Source organism: Equus caballus, chromosome 15 (genome assembly GCF_041296265.1).
Source record: "Equus caballus isolate H_3958 breed thoroughbred chromosome 15, TB-T2T, whole genome shotgun sequence".
NCBI classification, from domain to species: domain Eukaryota; kingdom Metazoa; phylum Chordata; class Mammalia; order Perissodactyla; family Equidae; genus Equus; species Equus caballus.
The window spans coordinates 44,604,918-44,622,755 of record NC_091698.1 but is presented as its reverse complement, the minus strand read 5'-3'; the positions used below and the strand labels follow the sequence as shown (position 1 = coordinate 44,622,755).

The window sequence follows — 17,838 nt, the reverse complement described above, 5'->3', positions numbered from 1 at the left end:
ATGTATGGGTTTTGATGACTGTGTAATATTTCACTGAGTTGTGTCATAATTTACCAAACTGTTCCCCTCATCCTGAATTTTCAGTTTCCACTAAGGTAGAAAAGATTTTTTTTTTTTTTATTGTTATGATAGATTACAACCTTGTGAGATTTCAGTTGTACATTTTTGTTAGTCATGTTGTGGGTACACCACTTCCCCCTCTGTGCCCTCCCCCCACCCCCCCTTTTCCCTGGTAACCACCGATCAGATCTCCTTATCAATATGCTAATTTCCACCTATGAGTGGAGTCATATAGAGTTCGTCTTTCTCTGACTGGCTTATTTCGCTTAACATAATACCCTCGAGGTCCATCCACGTTGTTGTGAATGAGCCGATTTTGTCTTTTTTTATGGCTGAGTAGTATTCCATTGTGTATATATACCACATCTTCTTTATCCAATCATCAGTTTCTGGGCATGTAGGCTGGTTCCACGTCTTGGCTATTGTAAATAATGCTGCGATGAACATAGGGGTGCAACGGACTCTTGAGATAGAAAAGATTTTTTGAAGTGCAAATTTATAAACCTAAGTTCCCAGGAGCAGCACTATGAGATGCAAAGATATTTATTGCCCTTGATACACTTATTTACCTGATTATTTGTTTGTTTATTTTTACCATTTGAACCAAAAGAGAAGATTGAAGTAGTGGATTAGAAAGCACCGTGGCCTGGGAGTTAGAATGTTCGAGGCTCAAGGGACTGAATATGACTCTAACAGTGGTGTGCTGGCATGAAAGCAGAGGTGAGGTGGCCATTCAAGGAGCCTCCTACTGCCACTGTCCCCATGAGAGAAGTGAGGAGAAAACAGAGAGCAAGTGGATCTGAAATACTCTCAAGGGGAGCAGTCGACAGGGCCAGGGTCTGCTTGCATAGGGAAGCATAAAGAGGAGGACATCAGAGATGATGGAAGGTTTGAGCCAGGACACCCAGGAGAACGACTCTTCACATGAATTTTAAAAAAGGAATGTCTCGAGGAGGAGTTGCTGGAAAAGGGGGACAGGTGCTGAGTTAGGTTTTAACTGTGTTGGGCTTATGTTGCATCCAAGTGGAAGTGTGTCTGGGAGCTGGAGATGGGCCGAGAGCTGGAGGAGCAGTCCAGGAGAAAAGAAGCTTTTGGGTTATTGGTACAGGCTGAATGGCAGAGATTGGGTGGTGGTGAGATTTCCAGGAGAGCTGAGAGGGCGAGGGTGGAAGGATGGAGAGTAGCTCTGTGGAGGAAAAGAAGAATGGAGGAAGACCGGGATCCAGCAGCATCACAGAAACCTGGGGAGGGAGGTGTGGGGGGTGGGCTGGAGGATGGGGGACTGCCACAGAGAGGCCAGAGGGACGAGCACGCCCACGGCCTTCCTCATCACCCCTAACCCCAGGGAGCAGGTCATGGATGAGGAGGCTGTAGTTCCTTTGCCCTTCTCCTCCGACATCGCAGACCAGACTTAGCCCAAGCACCCAGACTACTGGCATTTTACGGTTATCTGGGCTAGCAGACCAGCAGTGACTGCAGATAATGAGACTCCACACTGAGATGTGTTGTGGGATTTTCCAGGGATTTAGGATAAATAGAATTCATTTGCACTCCCTAATTTCCTGCCTTCTGGACAGCAGCAGGCTTCCCTAAATGACGTATTCTCCCCTCTTCCACTTACTGTGTGAAGTCGGTGTTATGACTGATGGGTGGAGGCCCCTCCACCAAAAATTATTTTCCAGGGGCCGGCCCCATGGCTGAGTGGTGAAGTTGGTGCGCTCTGCATTGGCGGCCCAAGGTTTCACCGGTTCCCATCCTGGGTGCAGACATGGCACCGCTCATCAAGCCATGCTGAGGCGGCATCCCACATAGCACAACTAGAAGGACCCACAACTGAAATATACAACTATGTACTGGGGGGGCTTTTGGGAAAAGGAAATAATGAAAAAATTAAATAAAGTCTTTAAAAAAAATGGAGCATTACTATAAATACAACAAAGAATTACTTTTCCTCTAGGTTTTTGAGTGGTGGCTTATAGATTCATTTCTTTCAAGGAAAAAAATTTGCCTTGTTGAGTCCTTGAGAAAAGAATGGATGGGGCAAACTCACTCAACAGGGGTCCGAGTGAGAGGCTGAAATCCATAGTTATGACGAGACTGCTACGGATGTGGGAGTTCATCCTCCAGAAGATGAGAACCGTGGGAGCTGGGAGGCCACGGGCGTCCCCTCTCGGCTCCGATGTTAGATTTGGCTTTTGCCGGTCGCCAGTTGTGAGCCTGGGAGAATGTTAGCCCGTGCGTGCCTCGTATGCTCGTCCACTGATGAGAGATGTTGGGTTGTTAGAAGACTTGAAAAAGTTACATTTAAACGTGAAAACGCTTACTTACTCCAGAGTTTGGCATCCAGCACTCAAAACTGTCAGCTGCCATCATCGTCCTCACTGTCGTCACCCTGTAGCCCTCGTCCTTTTGACACACCTGTACAGTGGGTTTTGTGGGGTTTGGGGCCCCCTTAGGGAAAGTGCATGGCATTGTTAGTGGTGGACTGGCTGTCAGTGGATTTGGTATTGGCAGTGTTTCCTTTCCCATTTCCTTACCTTTTTAGACGTTTGGGCTAGGAGGTGGGTGGTGAGAACTGGGTCTGAGCAGCCGGGTGGGTGGAGCTGTGGGAATGCCTGGCCTCACCAGGAACCGATGGGGGCTTTTCTGGCCACAAGACGTGCACTGCGTGGTTTGGGCGATGGCCCCGTGGCGGCGGCGGCTGGAGGGGTGTGTGTGGGGGTGGGGGGGGGGGGAGTCGGGGCTCTTGCTGTCTGGCTGAGGAGCCGCCCCAGCGTCCTGACCTGGTTCTCGTGTGCTGGCGGCTCCCAGGCAGCTGCTGCTCCTTCGCCCAGGCCTCAGATGTGGTCGGCTCGATTTCCTCCTGCTGGCCTCGGGCCGGCCCCCACCGGCTGCTCTGCTCGAGGCGGGGGCTTCCGTCAGGAGTGCTGGCCCTCGCTCCCCTGGCTGCAGATCAAGAGGCTGGCGGGGGAGCCTGCGGCTCTGCTCCCTGCTCCCCGGCCTGGCTGCCTCTGGCTGCTTCAGGGGAGGAGCAGCTGCTGCACGAGGGGTCTGCGGGGGGCGGAGTTGCAGGGCTTTGCTGTGGCTTCTGGGAGGAGACCAGCAGGCTGCAGAGAACTTTGCAGGGTGGGAGTCGCGGGCTCAGCCTCCGCCTCCCCCAGACCTTCTTTCCTCCTGGAGTGCCACTCGTGTTATAGAAGGTTTCTTACTTTCTGCATTTGTGCGCTCTGTCTGTGAGTGTGTGTTGTAACACAGACAGCTCTCTAGCAACAGAAATAGCAAGAAGCTTCACCCACGAATTCCTCTCCCGGAGGCTCTTCCGGTCCTGGTCCTGCTTAGAGGCATGCATGGTTTGTGCAAAGTGTCAGGTGTGTTGTGGGTGCTCTATTCTTAAACCTTTTCCCCCTAAATAAAAGTGTAATACCTACAGTAAATTCTGGAGACTATGAACAAGGAAATATGCCCCTTCTCTACCACCCAGAGATGAGCCCTGTTAACGTTTCTGCCTATTTCCCCTCAGTGTTTTGTATGTGTGCACAGGCGTGCATTGTTAATGGAAGTGAATTCTTAAATTGGGCAATATCTGGAATGCTGTTTTTTCCCCCTCTTCAAATAGTGTAAACAAATCGTGTTCATCTGTCATAAAAACCCTCAGAAAGTGTCTATGTATGAGTACACGTACATTCTTGTTTCATTTTTCATTGAAGATATTTCTGTTTTTGTTCATTTTTTTTAAGTTTTCCCTCTGTTTTTGTGTGTTTATTCTTTATCATTTTAAGCGTTATGCATCTACTGATGAAATATTATATACAGGTGTCCCTCAGAGAGATTGAGGATTCTGTTCCAAACCACTGCCATAAAGCCAATATGGCAATAAAGCGAGTCCCGTGAATTCTTTAGTTTCCCAGTGCATATAAAAGTCATGTTTACATGTAGTCTATTAAGTGTGCCATAGCATTGTGTCTAAAAAACGTGTACATACCTTGATGAGAAAATACTTTATTGCTAAAAAATGCTATCCGTCATCTGAGCCTTCATCGAGTTGGAATCCTTTTGCTGGTGGAGGGTCTTGTAGAAAACGCAGGACCTGCAACGTGCAATAAAGCAGAGCATGATAAAAGGAGCGATGCCTGGATTATCATTTTTCGGATGTACTATTTGAAACATACAGTAGACGTAGTGTTTTATATGGGTTAAACAGATAAGACGTAATAATAAACACACGTGAACTCTCCACCTGTGTTACGATCTGGAACCTTGCTGACGTCGCTGGATCCACCGGGATGTCTCCCCAGCCCTGTCACCCACTTCCCCTCCAGAGGCTGCCACCACCTTGACTTTTGTGTTTATCATTCCTTTGCTTTAAAAAAAAGTGTTAGTTACATATGTTTGTATTCTTATACAGTGTATTTATTTTGGCTTTTTTGGTTTGAGCTCTTTGGAATTGTTGGGTGATACATAGTCTTTCGAGGCTTGGTTTTTTTTTTTTTTACTCGGTGGTGTTTCTCAGATTTTCCCGTGTTCCTGTGGTTCGTTCATTCCCACTGCTGTGTAATATTCCACTGTCCTTTCTGTGGTTGGTGGGCACTTACAATATTTCCACACTTTGGTTTTGATGAGTGATGCTGCTATGCACGTGTGTGTACACAGCTCCTGATGCACACGTGCAAACTTTCTCCAGGAGTGGAGTTGCAGGACCATAGGGTACATGCACGTTTAACATGTTATCGAACTAAAATACCCTTTCATGGTGCTTACTGTGTACCTAGTGCTGTTGTAAGTGTTCTTCATATGTTAATTTGTTTAATCCTCGTGACAACCCTGTGAGATTAGGTACTGTTATTAACCTCCAATTTACAGATGAAACAGAGGCACAGAGAAGTTAACTTTTAAGCCCAGATTTACAGACAAAGAGATAAGGCACAGAGAGGTTAACTAACTTGCTCAAGGTCACACAGCTAGTAAGTGGTGGGGGCAAGGTTTGAACTAAACATTCTTGCTCTTAAATTCTCTATTATGGGTATGCAATGGAATGTCACAGCAGTCTTATTTTGTATTTCTCTAGTTACTCATGAAGTTGAATATTTTTTCCTATGTTTATTCCTCATTCTCTTTTCATGAAGAACTAGCGTGACATCTTAAAACCATTTCCCTTTTGTCAGGGCACTTAGGTTATTTGTAATTCTTTGCTATTAATGCTTCAGGGAAAATCTTCGGTGCATGTAACTTTTTCATTTCTTCTATTGTCTTATCTATTTTGTTTACATTTCCTGAAATGAGATTAAGAATACTTAGTAGTTACAAATGACTGTGCTCTTCTGGATTGCTGCGTGACCTTGGGAAAGTTGCTTTACTTCTCTGTGTTCAGCATCCTCATCTATGGAGGTAAATCTCTGCCTTGTAGTTTAGGATGACTGGAGGAGAGAAGTGAGTGTGCAGTGGTTGGCACGAGCCTCCCCTTTTGTAAGAGTGCTCCATCAGAGTTATGCAGAGGCTTTTCCGAGTTCCTCCTCCTCTTTTCCTTTCTCCTCTGAAACCGCATTAAGTACCGTTGGGTCAGAGGGCATGAACAGTCGCAGTCCTGTGCTTCTGCCAGATATAGTGACCTCAGGGAATTGCCTCGTTTCAGCTTTTTCCCTGTGCATCACCCCAGCCACTGAGATATTTGCTGGCTCTGTCCATTTTGCAGTAGGAAGAGTTAGATTTTGAAGTGTTTTATTGCTGTGTACATAGTAACCACAGGAACCACTGTCTCCCCCCGCCTCACACGAGAATCCCTCTGCAGACGCATGACAGTCTCGAGAAGCTGGCTGTGACCTGCTCAGATTTGCTGTCTGTGGAGAGGGCTTGGTGTGGAGAGTGCAGACACGGGACCGGGCCAGGGTACGCACACATATACACGCTTGCACCTGCCAAAACAGGCAGGTGTGCACATCCTTTGAAAGGACTCCCCTAAAAGTCTCTTTCCCCACTATCTACTGATAGGGATGTTTCATCAGGAAATCCCAGGAGGGGGGAATCCTCTTAAGAGATGAATAATTGATGAACTCTAGACAGACCGTGCCATAAATACAACCCGTGTGCCGTGAGAGGGAGTGGAGCCGTCCTTTTAGGGGAGGGGAGGAAGGAATTGGCCTCGTGTGGAGGTGGCTGCTGAACTCTAGGACTGGGGAAAAGGATGGAGCTGGAAAGTCAAACATCTGAACAGCTGCTGGAAGAACAGAGGAGTTGAGCTGCTGGTGCAGGCGGTGGGGAAAGCACTGGGTGGGATCTCCTGGCCTGCTGGGTGGGGAGGAGCCACCGCTATCTTGGAGTCCCATGAGAATTCATTCTTGGAGATTCCACTGTAGAGGATGTGGCCCAGACTGGCCCTGCGTCCCGCCACAGGCCCCTATGGAGGTTGACTGCAGGCTTGTTCGTCCTGGCTGAGAACACCGTCTGGGACATGCTTCTTCTGACGTGGTGTGTGAGTGCTGATGGTCAGCAGCGCAGCCTCTGGACCTGTGCCTCTTTAACTTCCCCTTTCCTGGAGGCCCTAAGAAGGTGTGGTCAGCGGGGACGTTGGTCTCTCAAGAGAACGGTCTTCGTCTTCCTGCCCCCTGTTTCCTTGGGTCAAGGACTGCCGGTCTGGTCTCCACGTGTTGATGCTCTGAGAGGCAGGGAGACCTGGAAGACCCGCTGTCGTCCCTGCGCCTCTCGCTGTGCTGTGGGTGGAGCGGAGTGTTTGGAGGGTGGAGTTCCTCACTCTCCAGCCTTGCCTGGTCTCCGGGGTCTGCAGCTCCTCAGGTGGGAGGGCAGGCTGTGGCTGTACACCTGCAGATGTCTGGGGGACCAGCTGTGGGCATTGGGGAGCCTAGAAGGGAGGGGGCCGTAGAGGAGGAGGCAGGTGGGACTTCGCAAGGTGCAGGGACAAACAGTGACTCCTGCACGAAGACTGGAGTCTTCTGAAGGTGAGAATTGTGACTGGGGGTGCCGATGCCGTCTGGACAGGTTAACTCTTCATGAAGTGGAGTGAGGGGTTAGGTCTCTGCTTGGATCCTAGAAGGGCGTTACTCTGCCTGTCTTCCGGTAAACTCCTGCTGCCCCCTGATGAGGGGTGCACACCCCCAGCCTGGGCAACTCGGGGCCTGACATGGGTCAGATCCCTCCTGGTGATACCGTGAGGCAGGGAAGACACTTGGCACGGTCGGATGTGCAGGTCCCAGTGAGGGCAGGGCGGGGTTTTGAACCTGGAACGTGGTGCTAAGAAAGGGCAGCACCAGCACCTTCACTGGGCCTCCCTGCGGAGGGTGAATGGGGAAGGGCTGTTCTGCGATCAGTTGTCAGGTTCCTGAGTCCTGTGTGGCAAGGGCATTCCTGATGGCACGCAGGCAGCTTTGCAGACCTCTACCGTGCATGCATTGTGACAGGTGCCGTAATGGAGGAGCGACCACCAGCTCTGCCCAGAGCTTCGTGGGCCATCCTCTCAAAGTCCAGGGGTGAAGACACTTGTCCCAGCCAGGTCTCAGCAAGAAGAAGCATCAGATCTTTCTGAACACGTGCGGAGCACTCTGCTGGGTTCCAAAGGTGCGATGGAAGCCTCGTCCCCTTGGAGCTTACAGAGTAGTTGGTCCTACTCCTAGGAAAAGATCCCCTACAGAAGGTGGCCATGTGTGGTGACTGTGTGGTATCTGGTTCGGACCCTGTGTGGGCAGGACTTTACCAGGAAGGGGTTGATGCCGTTTCTCGTCTCACCCCCTACGTGTATTTAATCATTTGCCTCCATAACCATGCTTCGTCCCCATCTGTCTGCTCTTGACTTAGTTCAGGCCCTTCTTATTGCTGAGCTGGACAGTGGCATTTGTCTCCTAACGGGTCTTTAGGCACCAACCTTGAATCTGCAGTCTGAGCTCTTCAGGGACCCCTGAGTGCCCCTCCTGAACTGTGAATCTGCTCTAAGGTGTCCGTGCTGTGAGCCACACACCTGCCCTCCCCACACTTTCTGCTCAAGACACGTCCACAGCTTACCCTTCCCTGGGCCTGCCAGGCCTCTCGTGGCTCTGTGCTTTGCAGATGCCCATCCCTCCATCTGGAGAGCCTCCTCCTTCCCCTCCTCCAAAATCCCTGCCCATCTTTCAAGCCTCATCCTGAAGATTACTTTGAGGTAAACCTTTCTAGACACACATGTTCACCTGCCCAGATAGGGGTGGCCCTGCTCCCACCCGTGCCCCTGGCCCCTGTATGGGCTGCTTTGCTGCACTGATACGCTTTAGGGCATTTTCTGTTTATAGTCTATTTCTTTCCTTTCACCTTATAAACTTCTTGATGTTCCTGAAATATAGTCTGATCTGTTGTTGGGTAGGAAGTCATCCCCAAATTTAGTGGTGTAAAACAATAGTCATTTTGTTATGCTCGTGGGGTCTGTGAGTCTGGAAGTCAGAAAGGACACAGCATGAGTAGCTTGTCTGTGTTCCTTGATGTTAGGACCTCAGCTAGGAAGGCTCAAAAGCTAGAGGTGCCTCAATCACTGGTCTGGAATCCTCCCAGGGCTCCTTCACTCCCACGTATCACAGATGATACAGCTGTTGGCTGGGACCCTAGCTGGGAATGTCGGCCAGACACCCACATGTGGCCTTCCATGTGACCTGGGCTTCCTCACAGCATGGTGGCTGGGCCCCAAGCGTGTCCCAAGAGAACCAGGCAAATGCTATATTGCCTTTTATGATCTAGCTCTGAAAGCCATATAGTCTCACTTTCGCCATTGTCACAAGCCCACCCAGATTCAAAGGGAGGGAGCATAGACCCCACCTCTCCATGAGAAGTGCATGTGGGATGGAGGGACAGTCGTGGCCGTCTTTGGAAAATAGCATCTGTCACACATGCAGATCACTTGGTGCATACAAATGACATTCTTCAAGTCTAGAAGTTGAGCAAGGGGGGGATATGAGGAGGAGTCATGAAGTTGGTGACTGGGGGTCTTGAAGGATGATGAGATATGACCAACAACAGAGATTGTGCGGGGGGAGGGCACTTGAGGGTACAGAAAGTTGCTTACAGGAGCCACGATCAGGTTGGACCATTAAAAAGTGTGTGCACACACACTACAGCCCAAATTAGGAGGGCAGGAGTGGAAAGGGAGGAGGCAGAATAGAGAGGTATCCTCGTTTACAATTGTTGGATCTGGTGACCGGGCGCGTTGGCAGAGCATGGATGACGTTTGGGCTGAAAACACTGGGGAGTGCAGAGAAGACTGGCAGAAATGGGAGAGTCCAAAAAGAAGCTGTTGGAGGTGGGGATGGGAGTTCAGGTCCGTTTTAGACAAGCTGACTCTCAGTGGGCTTGGAGCTAGCTGGAGGGCAGCTGAATCGCCAGACAGAAAGTGGACATTGAGGAGCATCCTGATGGTGGTGTTTGCTGAGCCCAGAGGGGGATGAGAGCTGAGGGCGAAGGTGTGGAGGGTGTGGGGGTTGGGCCTGACGGAGCCTCCACCCTCCTGTGGCCCAGTCCTGCCTCCCTGCCCATCATCGCCAAACACCTGCTTGGTTTCCTCTTCAGCACCCCCTGGTTGTTGGCGGGACGGGGTTCAGTGCATTTTTTTAGTATGTCTAAGTATTAACACTCTTCCCTAAATTGGGCCTAAGTTCTTCTCTCTAAGGCTTTACCCATTTCCTAATTCACCCCTTAGGGCCCCTTGAAAGGAGTCTAATTCTTTCCCCAAATGATAGAGCTTCAGCTATTTAGGGACCTTCTTCAGCATCATCTGCCTCAGAACCACAAGAGACACGTTCCTCTTGTACTTTTTAACCTGTCCTGCTCCTTCTCCTCTGTGCCCCGTCAGAGGGGGCAGCCCCTGAGGGAAGCCTGTGTTTGGGGGGGACTGTCTGGGCAGAGCAGGGCCATCGCTGCCTGTGCTCTATGTCCTGTTGCTGTCAGGTCATAGCTGTGGGCGTGTCCACTTACGGCTTGGGACCCGTTAGTGGACTGTGAAATTAACTTAGAAGGTTGCAACCTTGCAAGAAGAGAGAGAGAAGGATTCACGGATCTAGTAAGGGGAAGTGCTATTTTGCCAACTTGTCATATATATAAATATATAATGGATCGTGTTGTAAAATGTATTCCTTACTGTGGATTGTAGTAAAGAAGTTTGAAAAAACCCTGGGTTATAAGACCTTTTGAGGCTGCCAGATCACGTCGTATTGTGTGTCTCATCAGTAGAGTCTTTCCGCCTTCCTCATTCCTACGACATTTTTGTGTGCACTGTTGCCATTGTTATGTGCTGCTTCTATTTTTAGTTTGCACATACGTGTTTTGAGGCCTAAGTAGAAGACCCTATTTGACCCTGTTTTCTCTCCATCCTGTGGACCTTTTGGTACCTGATCCTGTCACTCAACATGGCTTTATTCTTCTTATTTTCAACATCTGCCTGTTTAATGAGTGTGCCTTCTCTATCATTATTGATAAGTTGAATAGGACAGTTCTGAGGACAGAGCCCTGTGGCAGACCTCTAAAGACTCTACCCCCAAGTTGATACGCTGCTCATACTTTGAACGTGGTCATTCAGCCAGTGGTGAGCCAGCCTGTCTCTGTGGCTGGCCCTGAAAGGGATCACTGGCAGACCTTGTGAAACTTGAACGTCTCCAGCCCGAGGGGCAAACTCAGCTGCCCGCAGGGGCTTGGCAAGTAGTGCAAATGAATGAAGTGGTAATTAATTCAGGCAATTGATAAATAATCCCTGATCCCTGGCCTTGGTTTCACGAAAGCAGAGTCGGGTGACAAAGCTTGGGTGGCTGGAGCGGTGGCCGCTGCTCTTTTGGAGACAAAGTTGCCAGGCAGAAGTGTGGACCTTCCAGGAAATCTGGGTTTCTTGTGAAATTTGATTTTTTTAATGTTGGCAAAACAAACAAACAAAACAGATCTGTGGCAGGTTTGGCTGCAGCCCTCGAGTTTGTGACCTGTCAGCCAGGACGTCTCCCCATCTGCTGGTCCAGCAACCGCACGACGCAAAGCAGTGAGATTAGTTGGACATTGATGAGGTGATGGCCTTTGTTGAACCTGGCTCCCTGTGGTTCCTGTTGTTACCCAATCAGGAGTCTTTCCTGGGGCTGTGCTCACTCAGTGGACTGAAAGTTGGGGATGATGCTTGTCCTTCTCTCGCAGGTCTGAGGAGTGTACCAATGGGATCCGCTGGCTGGGAACTGGAATTTAGAGTTTCTTAAAATCTCCGCACCTATCCTGGCTTCGCTCCCCTCATTTCTGTGTCTACTCCTCCCTTTCTTCCTCTTTTTGGTCCAAAGAGCATTTTTCTTCCCAGGGAATTCAGATGCTCCAGAGCCGGCTTAGCCCTTTCTCGCTCTTATTCACACACCAAAAATAACTTTTAAAATCCTTTTAGTTGTCTTGACCATTTTGGGGAAGCCTCAGCTGCTGCAGCATTCGTCTTTCTGACACTGTTTTTGTAAGTCCATGCTGCTCCCTCAGGCTCCCTCTTGGTCGTGCATGTTGTTTCTGTCTTTTCTATGTAAGCAGGTAAAATTTGACCACTTCAGATTTTGTGGCCTTTGCAGCCACATTAGGTTAGGTTTCTAAGAAGGAAAGAAGGGAGTCCTGGTGATCAGCCGCATTCCTAGAGGAAAGGTGGTTGTTCCTAGTTCTGGAAGGTAGTCTTCCATCAAGGTCTGGGAAAGGCCGGCATATTCCATGGCCAGTGGGGGACGGACTGGGAGTGTGTTGCTGCTGCCGCTGTGGACAGGACGCACAGAAGTCATTACGATGTGGACCTCATCTTGAAGGAACTGCTGTCTGGTGGGAGAGGCAGCTACTTGAAGAAATAATAGTAGTGGCATGTGATCAGTGCTGATAGAGGCATATGCAAGGTGCCACAGGACCACAGGGGAAGGAGCCGCTGGTAATTCTGCCAACCAGGTTAGGGAGGAGATGACACTGAGTCGATGAAGGATGAACCAGAGTGGCCTCTCACAGAGGCTGGGAAGGGCATTCCAGGCCATAAGAACTGCATATGCAAAGCTCGAAAAGCATGTTGGAAAAGCATGAGGGTCCTTTGTGACCAGGGTTGGAGCACTGACAAGGATGAGGTGGGAAGCAGAGGCTGGAGCCTTTGCTCGCCTCTTGCAGGCCTGATTCCAAATCCCACCCTCTCCACCACTTTAGAGCCCATGATGGCCATATTTGACAGTCTCATTTTAATCATATTTTTAATACACTTTGTGTTCTACCTGAGGAACTAATTTCTTTTTTAACTTTTTATTTTGGTAGAGTTTTAAAACTTATAGAAAAGTTGCAAGAAGAGCACCTGGAACTCCCACATCCCCAAATTGTTTACATTTTGCCTTATTTGCTTTATCATTTTCTCTATGTGTATATATTTTTATATATGCGTGTAACTTTTTCTGAAGCAACTGAGAGTCAGTCGGAGATCACTGTGTCTCTTTATCTCCAAATACTTCAGAGTGTGTGTGTCCTAAGGACAAGGATATTCTTTAGCATCCCTGTGGTATAATGATCTAAGGCAAGAACACTGAGGTTGACACAGTATGATCTTATCCACATCCATACTCAAATTTCACCAGTTGTCCCAGTGATGTACTTTATAGCTATTTTTCCCCAGTCCAAGATCTAACCTATGAGCACGCATTTCACGCTCCTGTCTCTTTAGTCTTGTGAAAGCTGGAAGAGGTGTTTATCTTTTTTCCCGTTGAAATTTTTGCGGAGACCCATCCAGGCACTTTCCAGTAGGCCCTCCAGTCTGGGTTTATCTGCTGTTTCCTCATAATTAGGTACAGGTTATGCATTCTGCTGGAGCTCCGTGTGAGTGACGTTACACCTTCTCAGTGTATCGTATCAAGAAGCTCGTGATGTTGGCTTGTCCCGATATTGGTGCTGATGGTAATTTTGATCATTTGGTTAAGGTGATGTCCAGTAGGTTTCTCCACTGTGAAGTTACTATTGTAATTCAGTAATTTTTGAGACCATGTATATATCCTGTGCCTCATCAAGCTTTCACTTGCTAGGCATAGCATCCGCTGATGACTTTCTAAATCCATCATTCCTTCTGTGTTTTCATTGGCATTCTATTGTAAGAAGGCCCTTTTCTTTCTGGAGGGACAAATCTTGCAAACTTAATTCCACATCTTTGTATTAGCTTTTAACTTGGGGGGCTGGGCCCTCTGGCCCCCTTCTTCTTGGGCCCTTCTGTGTGCTTTGGGGAACATCAAGTAAATAATGATGGTTCCTGGGCTCGGGGAGAGGCCTGGATCTTATTCCATGCAGCACCTCACTTGTCATCGACATGACTGGCTCAGCATGGGGTAAACACACATGGTGTCAGATCATTTGTTAAGTGTTTCCCTCGGGCCTGGGGCTGTGAGTGGGAATGTCATCTTGTCACCAGTTCTCTAAGCTCAGCCTGGGCTTAAGTGAGGGCATTAATGGGCAGAGAAAAGAACCGTTCCTGCTGAGAAGCTATGGCTGACCCCTTGTCCAACCTGAATTTGTTAATCAAAGCTGCTCATTGTCTATCCATACACACACCCACCCTGCACTATGGCACATTGTTACATGGTGTACTTGGTTAGCTTTCTTTCCCTCTTGACAAAAAACAAAGTCAACATGGTCCTGGTGTCACTTTGCTCATTGCAAGTTAAAGACCTTTTTGTGTGTCCTTAACAAATACTTGATTTCAGGGGAGCCTCCTCATCACTGTGATTGATCTGAGGCTCTCAAAGGGTCTGAGCAACATTCAGAATTCCGCACTAGGATCTCCTAAAGATCTGCCTTCCATTTCTGCCGGTGCGCCTAGCTGGGAAAGGAGATATGGGAAGATGAGCTGAGGTTCAGGCCGTATCAGAGGCAGAGTGGGTTTGCAAGAAAAGCAGGGCTTAGTTGTGCAGTGAGTGGTGTGAGGCAAGACAGTGCTTTTCAAATATTATGGCTCATCCTTTTCCTTTTTTTTCTCCCCATCTCTCTTCAGACAGGCTCAGAGCTCAGCCCAGTTGATGGACCTGTTCCAGGTCAAATGGACTCAGGGCCAGTGTACCATGGGGACTCAAGGCAGCTAAGCGCCTCAGGGGCGCCGGTCAATGGTGCTAGAGAACCCGCTGGACCCAGTCTGCTGGGGGCTGGCGGTCCTTGGCGAGTAGACCAGAAGCCCGACTGGGACGCTGCCCCAGGCCCAGCTCACACCGCTCGCCTGGAAGATGCCCACGATCTGGTGGCCTTTTCGGCTGTGGCCGAAGCTGTGTCCTCTTATGGGGCCCTTAGCACTCGGCTCTATGAAACCTTCAACCGTGAGATGAGTCGCGAAGCTGGGAACAACAGCAGGGGACCCCGGTCAGGGCCCGAGGGCTGCTCTGCTGGCAGCGAAGACCTTGACACACTGCAGACGGCCCTGGCCCTCGCTCGGCATGGCATGAAACCTCCCAACTGCAACTGCGATGGCCCGGAATGCCCTGACTACCTCGAGTGGCTGGAGGGGAAGATCAAGTCTGTGGTCGTGGAGGGAGGGGAGGAGCGGCCCAGGCTCCCAGGGACTCTCCCTCCTGCTGAGGCTGGCCTCCCAGCACCAAGCACCAGGCCGCTCCTCAGCTCTGAGGTCCCCCAGATACCTCCCCCCGAGGGCCTGCCCCTGTCCCAGAGTGCCCTGAGTATCGCCAAGGAAAAAAACATCAGCCTGCAGACCGCCATCGCCATTGAGGCCCTCACACAGCTCTCCTCTGCCCTCCCCCAGCCTTCTCACGCCACCTCCCAGGCTTCTTGCCCGCTTCCTGAGGCCTTGTCCCCTCCTGCTCCTTTCAGATCTCCCCAGTCCTACCTCCGGGCCCCCTCGTGGCCTGTGGTCCCCCCTGAAGAGCACCCACCCTTCGCCCCTGATAGCCCTGCCTTCCCTCCAGCAACACCTAGAACAGAATTTCCTGAAGTGTGGGGCACCGACACCCCACCAGCCACCCCCCGGAGCTCTTGGCCCATGCCCCGCCCGAGCCCTGACCCCATGGCTGAACTGGAGCAGTTGTTGGGCAGTGCCAGTGATTACATCCAGTCAGTATTCAAGCGGCCCGAGGCCCTGCCCACCAAGCCCAAGGTCAAGGTCGAGGCGCCCTCTTCCTCCCCAGCCCCGTCCCCATCCCCAGTTCTCCAGAGGGAAGCTCCCACGCCATCCTCGGAGCCTGACACCCACCAGAAGGCCCAGACCGCCCTCCAGCAGCACCTCCACCATAAGCGTAGTCTCTTCCTGGAACAGGCCCGTGACGCCTCCTTCCCGCCTCCCACGGAGCCTCCTGCTCCTGGCTGGTGGGCACCACCAAGCTCACCTGCCCCGCGGCCTCTGGACAGACCACCCAAGGAGAAGAAGAAGAAGCCCCTGACACCAGCTGGAGGTCCCCTGGGAACCGAGAAGGCCACCCCTGGAATCAAGCCCAGTGTCCGGAAGCCCATTCAGATCAAGAAGTCCAGGCCGCGGGAAGCACAGCCTCTCTTCCTGCCTCTGCGGCAGATAGTCCTGGAAGGACTGAGGTCCCCGGCCTCCGAGGATGTGCAGGCACATCCACCTGCCCCCGTCCCCACCTCACAGGGCTCTGCTGTCCCCCTACCCCCAGAACCTTCTCTTGCGCTATTTGCACCTAGTCCCTCTGGGGACAGCCTGCTGCCCCCTACTCAGGAAATGAGGTCCCCCAGCCCCGTGGCAACCCCGCAGCCCGGCTCCGCCGGCCCTCTTCCCCCTGCCGATGACAAGCTGGAAGAGCTCATCCGGCAGTTCGAGGCTGAATTTGGGGATAGCTTTGGGCTTCCTGGCCCCCCGTCTGTGCCCGTTCAGGACCCCGAGAACCAGCCAACGTGTCTCCCAGCCCCCGAGAGCCCTTTTGCTACTCGCTCCCCCAAGCAAATCAAGATCGAGTCTTCGGGAGCTGTGACCGTGCTCTCAACCACCTGCTTCCATTCAGAGGAGGGAGGCCAGGAAGCCACACCCACCAAGGCCGAAAATCCACTCACTCCCACCCTCAGTGGTTTCCTGGAGTCACCTCTTAAGTACCTGGACACGCCCACCAAGAGTCTGCTGGACACACCTGCTAAGCGAGCCCAGGCCGAGTTCCCCACCTGCGATTGCGTCGGTAAGTCTGCCTGGGTGTCAGGGAAGGCCAGCGGATGTGGCCTGGTGGGCTTGGGTTTCTAGACTCGGTCTTTCATCTGGCAAACATTTACTGTGTGCCAGCCACCCTGGTGGGGCCTGGGGACACGCAGATGAGCTCACAGGCTAGTAGAAAAGACATGGAAGGAAACCAGTAGTGATGCTGTGTGGTGTGTGGTGTGTCAGTGAAAGTGGACACAGGTGCTTCGTGGCACAGATTGAGATGAAGGCATCCTGGAGGCCTTCCTGTGGGAGGTGGTGCTTATGCTGAGGCCTGAGCTCACTGGCTGTGAGGGTGGGGCTTATTTGGACTGCTCTTGGTCTGCAGGAGCAAAAAGGGAGGAGTCTGTGTAGGGATGAACAAAAGGTGGTTTGAGAGGCAGGCAGGGTGCAAGGTTGGGACTTTGACTTGATCTCAGAGGTAATAGTGAGCTTCTGAGGGTTTTAAAACAAGTAATGACCTGTCACCTTGTTCTTCTGAAAGACTATTCTAGCTTGTGGTGGGGAAGAACAATTGTTGGGGGCACCTGTAAGAAAGGTGGTGTCATGAGCCAGGCGAGAACTGACAGGGGCCTGGACTGAAAGAGTTGGGTGGGTGGAGGGCACAGAGTGGGTTTGAGGGCCTCTGAAGGAGGGGGGCATGAGGGGATGAGGACAACTCAGGTCTCCTCCTCGGTGGTGGTGGTGGTGACTGAGAGCGTAGGTTTGAGTTCTGTTTGGACGAGCTGAGTTTGAGGGGCCTGAGAGATTGGGGGTCGGGCCCTGGGTTATGGGTGGGCGTGGTTAGCTTTCAGGTGTGGTGTGGGTAGCGGAGCTGAGGAGTTGGGTCCATTTCTGAGCCTTGCCTTCTGGATACAAGCAGGGCCCTGGGGCCGTGAGGACTGCTCTGTGGACCTCTGCTGTCCCGGTGGAGGTTGCTGACACGTTGCTAACTCCAGGTCCACTCTAGGCTCCGGCTTCTGCTATTTACAGAGTGTTGTGTAAGAGATACATGTGTTTCAGATGTTGATCAAAAAACGCATTGATGCTGGCAATGAGCATGTTGAATTCTTGTGATTTTGTGATCACAAACGGGTCTTACGAAAAGGCTGTCTTCCTGCCTGTTACGTATGACTTGTTGGGATGTTGTGTCCTAGTTGGTGAGGAGGACCTGGGCTGTCCTGCCCAGTCCAGCTACTCCAGACTCCTGGGGCACAGGGCAGAGGGGTTGTTGACAAGGAATCACTTGGGAACAAGGAGAAGATTGAACAGATGTGCAGGGTCCTGCAAAATGCTCACTGACGGGTAACCCTGTTCATTGCTGGATCTGACTAATGAGGACGGGACTTTGAGGCCCCTCATTTCCCAGCACTTGGGAGAAGCTTGTTCTGGTCATAGGGACGGGGCCCCTCCTGTGTTCTTTCTCTCTTCGTGTCTGTGTGTATCTGTCCCGTCTGCCTCCTTAGGTGTTTCTCCCCGTCCAGGGTAGGAAATATCCCTCCCTAGCGCCTGGGACATAGCTGATCCTTAATAAATGTTTTAATTGTTGGATTCAATTATATGGATATTATGTTTGATCAGACTAGTTTTTTTTTTTTTAATTTGAATTCTAATTCCATCACTTCCTCATGCATAAAATGAAAATGAGAATAGTACCCCCTTCACAGGGCTGTGGTGAGGAT

General features: G+C 50.9%; 1 protein-coding gene across 5 annotated transcripts in view; it reads left to right on the top strand.

The window, feature by feature from the left end:
• TET3 (tet methylcytosine dioxygenase 3) overlaps positions 1–17,838 on the top strand; it is a 102,949-nt gene that overhangs the window by 38,635 nt on the left and 46,476 nt on the right. For all 5 annotated transcript variants that reach the window (XM_023618868.2, XM_023618867.2, XM_023618869.2 and 2 more), the window contains one exon: positions 14,027–16,160. In XM_023618868.2, the coding sequence (XP_023474636.1) occupies positions 14,027–16,160 (2,134 nt within the window). The remainder of the gene's footprint in view (positions 1–14,026; positions 16,161–17,838) is intronic.